The sequence below is a fragment of the Equus asinus genome, chromosome 3, assembly GCF_041296235.1.
Source record: "Equus asinus isolate D_3611 breed Donkey chromosome 3, EquAss-T2T_v2, whole genome shotgun sequence".
Lineage (NCBI taxonomy): Eukaryota > Metazoa > Chordata > Mammalia > Perissodactyla > Equidae > Equus > Equus asinus.
In genome coordinates, this window is record NC_091792.1 from 142,167,865 (window position 1) to 142,173,864 (window position 6,000).

The following is a 6,000-nucleotide window of genomic DNA, read 5'->3' on the forward strand; positions in this document are numbered from 1 at the left end:
TTTAAGCAAGTGAGACAATTTCAGATTGTGGTAAGTACAGTGAAGGAACCAAAACAGATATTCTTGTTGGAGGGAGATTGAGAGTTGGGAGTAGGCAGAGTTGGAGAGCTACTTTAAAGGGAAGTAATAAAGGAAGGTCTCCTTAGTCTGTGACAAAAGGGACTATTCATGGAATAATCTGGGAGAAGAGCTTTCTGAGTCTGGGGGAAGCAGGCACAAAGGTTCTGACAGTTGAATGAGCTGGCATGTTCAGCACTTGGAAAGGAGGCTGATGCCGTAGTCAGTGTGGGCAATGACAGTTGCTGAGTTGGGCATGTTGGCTGGGCCACATCATGTGGGGCCTTATAGATGAAGAGTTTGGTTTTTTAATACTTACAGGAGGAAGTCATTGGGAGAGACATGATCTGATTTATGCTTTTGAAAGATCACTCTGGCCTCTGTGTGTAGAACAGATTGTAGAGGGGTGAGAAAGTAGGCAGATAAATCATTTAGAATCTATTGCTGTGGTCCAGGGAAGAGGTTGATGACTGCTTGGACTAGAGCAGTAGCCCTGGAGGTCTGAAAAAAGGATGGAATTGTGATAGGTACATAGCCCCAAAGCAGAAAATGTGCTGGATCTTTGCCTTCTTTGCCTAAATCCTGTAGTTTCTGATAATTGTGGCAACTTTGAGTCTCTCTATATTGTGGCAAAGGAAAGAATTGCTCCTAGGGCACGTGGATGAGTTAATTTACAGCACAGACTTCACACCAATCAGATTTTGTCTCACTAAATCTGGCAAGTTGCAGTAAGTATTTATTTGATTTTCTTTAAATGTAACATTTTGTTGTTGCAGGAAATGTTTTCATATTTGTCCAACCAACTGAAGAAGCTGTCAGAAGCCTACAATGAAAGACTGTTGCGTACACCTCACAATCCCATATCCTTAGGTAATTTTTTCTTTTTAAAAAGATCAGTACTTCTGAACCATCCCCAGCAGGAAGCTGGTATTTCTAGAAAGAGTATGAATTCTTTCTGGTTACAATGATATTTCTAAGTTGATTATAGTATTAACTTGTAAACTGAAAAAGTTTAGTTAGCCTTTAGAAATGCTTTAATGTATTTCTAAGGTAAAACCTTTACATTGAAAGAATCCAAATCAATATTAAGTGTTATAGTGACTACAATGAATATACAGAAAATAATACTTTAATTCCTGCTTCTAACCAAAATAATTTGGTCACTAGTAAGAACTCTATATAAATATTTAAAAATTTCTACCAGTTAACACCATAATATTAGAAATTGAAGCTATGCTTATATTTTTTGTTTTGTTTTGTTTTTGGTGAGGAAGATTCACCCTGAGTTAACATCCATTGCCAATCTTCCTCTTTTTTTTTGCTTGAGGAAGATTAACCCTGACCTAACATCTGTGCCAGTCTTCCTCTAGTTTTTGTGTATGGGATGCTTCCACAGCATGGCTGATGAGTGGAGTAGGTCCATGTCCTGGATTCGAACCTTCGAACCCAGGCCACCGAAGTGGAGGGCACAGAACTTTAACCACTCAGCCCCGGGAGCAGCCCTCTTACATTGTTTTTAATGCTGCTATTGTTTGTTTTCTTAAATGTCTCTATGTTAGAGAAATCTGTATTTATGATAGTTTCATTTGTCTGCATAAAGACTATGTATTTTTGTCATTTAGTACAAGAGCTACTAAACAGGATAATATGAATGTTGACTTTTATGCACTTAATTAACTTCCAAGCTTCATAGTTTCCCCTTTTAATTTGTGAATATATGTAGTATGATATATTTCATGTATATCTGGGTAAAGTAGGGAAACAATCATTTGTAACTGAAGCATTTTTCAGGAATGAGCTTCCATGGAAAACTATTTGGCCACCAATATGTAATAAAATCCACCCCAGTAAGTCCCTTGCTGGTTTGTAATCCATGTAGATGTTATAAGAAGGTGATATGGTGTGGTTTGAATCTCAATTCTGCCATGTACTAGCCTCTCACCTTCTTTTCCCTATCTCTAAAATAGAGATAGTGATCCCTCCCGTGCAAAATTATTTAACAGTGGTTGAGAGTGTATTTGTGAAGTATCTGCTAGGGAGAGTCTCACTTCTCAGGAAATGGTAGCTAGTGGTGGTGGTATGAGTAGAATATAGTTTGCTCACATAACCTTAGAAAGGTAGTTTCCATTTCCATGTGCAGAAGTTGATCTTTCTTCTATATGTGCAGAAATATGTTCCATGTTCTCATTTGACAAGTTCTTAAGACATGGTTGAATTTGAATAAACTGCCATATTGATCATGTCATTTTCCCATCTACTTAATTAGAAAATTCACTCTTTGGAAGGGTGATATGGAATTTCTGTTCCAATTCTGAGTTAGTTTACATTAACATATTTTTGTTTGATATGCAAACAGATCCTTTCTGTAATTTATTAAGTGCATTAAAGTGAAATCATGCCACTTGACAATGAATAAAAAGTAATGTCTCTGTGAAATAAGCTGGTCACAAAATGACAAATACCATATGATTCCACTTATATGAGGTACTTAGAGTAGTCAAAATCACAGAGACAGAAAGTGGAATGGTGGTTGCCGGGGGCTGGAGGGAGGGAGAATAGTGAGTTACTGTTTAATAGGTATAGAGTTCCAGTTTGACAAGATGGAAAGAGTTATATGCATACACAGCAATGTGAATGTATTTAATACCACGGAACTGAACACTTAAAAAGGATTAGGATGGTAAATTTTATGTGTGTATATATTTTAACACAATAATAAAAAAGGTAATGTCTCCATCATTAAGTGTTTGTTTTTTGAGTGATTTTTGTGCTGGAGAACCAAGGCTCATGGGGATGCTTTTTTCTTTTTCAGCTGTGACACTTAAGACACTAGATGAGCACCGTGAAAAAGCTGTCACTCAGCTTGGCTCAATGCTTTTTACCAGACAGGTTTCTGGAGCCAGGTAAGAATGTTTAAAAGAGGCTTGGATTTATTTGGCTTTTCAAAGTTAACTCTAATAAAGTACCTTTCCTTAACAATAGTCCACCAAGTACACTCGGAACTACACCTGAGAATTCAGCATGGAGTAAAAGAATGAGATAGAGACTCTGTAAGGCCGTGACACACTCACCTGTGGACTGCATATGCCTCAGATAGTCACAAAAGAGAGGAGCATTGTTTGTTTGAATAAACACACAGAAACAAAGTTTCCTAACCTCTCTGTACAAATTTTTGTCTTTATTTTCCTGTGTTAGATAATCTTCAGTAGTGTCACGTTATGGTGTTAGAAATAAGTCATCTTCATTACTAAACTTAAGTGAAAATGTTTCTAAGGAAAAGTTCATTTTCTAAACTAAAGAGGTTATGCAATTTTTGTCTAAGTACTGCCTTTGAAAAATGTACTTTTTGCTCTTATATATATGTGGCTTAAAAATGAATTTCGATTTTTATTTTATATTTGATGAGGTCAGAGAAAAATGACTTGAAAAGAAGTATGTTGTTCTAAGTACTCTTCTTTACATACTTCTATTCAAGAATTTCTCCGTACCAGAGGTTAGAGATTTCACATCAAAGGACAACTTTTTAGAAGAAAAGGTCTTAGATTAGTTTAGCTTTTCCCTTGATGAACTATATCTGTTTACAGCATAGTTTTGACACTTCTCAAATGGTTTTCTTAGCCTTGCTTTTGGTGTTGCCACTATTTGTATGTTTAGGTTGATCTTAATTGACTTCTTAAAAAAAAAAAAAAAAGGACCACTAGAAATCTGCTTATATTGGGGCCGGCCCGGTGGCTCAGCGGTTAAGTGCGCACGTTCTGCTTTGGCGGCCTGGGGTTTGCCAGTTCGGATCCCGGGTGCAGACATGGCACTGCTTGGCACGCCATGCTGTGGTAGGCGTCCCACATATAAAGTAGAGGAAGATGGGCATGGATGTTAGCTCAGGGCCAGTCTTCCTCAGCAAAAAGAGGAGGATTGGCAGCAGTTAGCTCAGGGCTAATCTTCCTCAAAAAAAAGAAAAGAAAAGAAAAGAAATCTGCTTATATCAAGCATGCCAGTGAAATCAAGCCTGAAAAATGCAGGTGCCGTTGCTGAATATTACTGATTGCTGATGACCACCCCACTGTGAGGAGTTACATAATTTCTGGATCTTTGCTTTGAAACTCTCCATTGCATAGCACTGATTAGATAGGTGTAATTTTCCTTTATTGATTATTTGAGATGACACAGCAATTAATTAAAGTGCTTTGACTTACAAATTTCAGTATTCCATTGAAGTGTGTATATGTGAAGTCAAATTCCATATTTTGTACAAAAACAGGAATAATTTTCTTCTCCCTCTTTGAAGAAGATGTAAAGGTGTTTGTGATTCCTAGTGCTTGTAGCTCTTTGATAAAAGAAAAGTAAATGGTAATCACTAGGCAGTACTTTTTTATGGAAACTAGCAGTGTATTGTATAATTTTTATTTTAAGACTCGCAGTCTATTTTCATAGGCCATGAGTTATGGCTCTTTTTAAACTTATTGATAAGTAGATTTAAGGCTTAGTAACACAGATATCTTTTGTTTATGGTGATGTTCTGTTAAAATTACCAGACATGTTAAATGGGTAACTCTTTTCCCCTTTCAGAGTTGTGCCTCTTGGGTCTGTGCAAACCGTGAGTGGCTACACTTTCAGAGGCTTTATGTCACATACAGATAATTACCCTTGTGCTTACCTCAATGCTGCATCAGCCATCGGAATGAAGACACAGGATGTGGACTTGTTCATAAAGAGACTTGACAAGTGTTTAAAGACAATAAGAAAAGAACAAAATAGAGAGAGTGATGTATCTGGAATTGACAGTTATGACAAAACTGAGGATGTGGATAATGAAGAAATGGCTTTAAAACTAGATAATGTACTTCTTGATACATACCAGGCTGCTGCTTCATGACATGTGAGGGTTTTTTTTTTTTAATAATTTGAGAGAAATGATGAGGCTGCTGTACAAAAAGCAGTTTAAAGACAAGACTTGAGATTTTTGAATTGGAATTTCATGAAGAATACTTGGTCAGGAACTGAATATGGTCTGAGCTAGCTGTTGATGATTGTTATGTTTTTTGTTCTTAGACTGCCTCAATCATGATGATCCTGAACAGATTATAATATACAATTAGCGTTTTTCTAATTGTTAGAACATTTGTCAATTAAGCATTATGATTCAGATAATTCTTACGAATATGACAGTAAAATTACCTCTAATTCTCTTTGAAATGTGTAGACTGCTTCCTCCTAACCATTCTCTCTACCATTCACAAATTACTTATGTTTCTGATCTCACAGAATTTAGAAGGATCTCTAATGCTACCAGTCACTAGGTGTTTGTTGGTGTGTGTCAGTCCCAGTATGCCTGTGAAGCAGGCATTTCCCAGGGAAGAGAGACAAGGTGTGAGCTTTACTTTTCACTCAACAGCAGTGGTTCTCAACTGGGGTTGCTTTGCTTATGTGGGGACCTGAAATTGGCCACCCCAAGATATGTCTCTTTGGCATCAGGATTATTTGAGGCTGATTGCTTTTGATAAACTGGGACAGGGAAGGAGGCTCTGAGGAATGGAATTTGCCCTTTGTTGGGACACCTTTGCATTTGTAGGGTAAATCTCTATCTGTAGGGAGTGCCTCCCTCTCTGTACCAGGAAGAAGAAAGGAGATGGCCTTCTCTCTGGAAGCTCTTAATCAATGCCAAAGGCAAAGACTTAAATCTGCATTTTATTGTGCTTCTCTGGTAACCTCCTGTAACTGACTTCCCTCCCCCTCGCAACTTTGGCATTTCTTTAAGGATTAAGCATCTTTCTTTAGACTAGGAACTGATTGCTGCGCTCACCTGTGACCGCCCAGCTCCAGACAATCGACTAGCCTCCTGCTACGCCCACCGAGATAGCCGACCACTACCTGCTGTGTCCATCAAGCGCTGTGCCGACAGGGCAATCTTGTGACTATTGTGGGAGGGACATTTCAATCACATGT

The 6,000-nt window shown here is 37.9% G+C and overlaps 1 protein-coding gene across 9 annotated transcripts in view; it reads left to right on the forward strand.

Annotated features, from left to right (window-relative positions):
* The window catches only part of SEPSECS (Sep (O-phosphoserine) tRNA:Sec (selenocysteine) tRNA synthase), a 99,996-nt gene extending 94,746 nt beyond the window's left edge, over nucleotides 1-5,250 (forward strand). For all 9 annotated transcript variants that reach the window (XM_044767651.2, XM_070506122.1, XM_070506123.1 and 6 more), the window contains 3 exons: nucleotides 834-927; nucleotides 2,870-2,960; nucleotides 4,624-5,250. In XM_044767651.2, coding sequence (XP_044623586.1) covers nucleotides 834-927; nucleotides 2,870-2,960; nucleotides 4,624-4,930 — 492 coding nt within the window. In that variant the 3' untranslated portion in view covers nucleotides 4,931-5,250. The remainder of the gene's footprint in view (nucleotides 1-833; nucleotides 928-2,869; nucleotides 2,961-4,623) is intronic.
* Nucleotides 5,251-6,000: the final 750 nt, after the last annotated feature.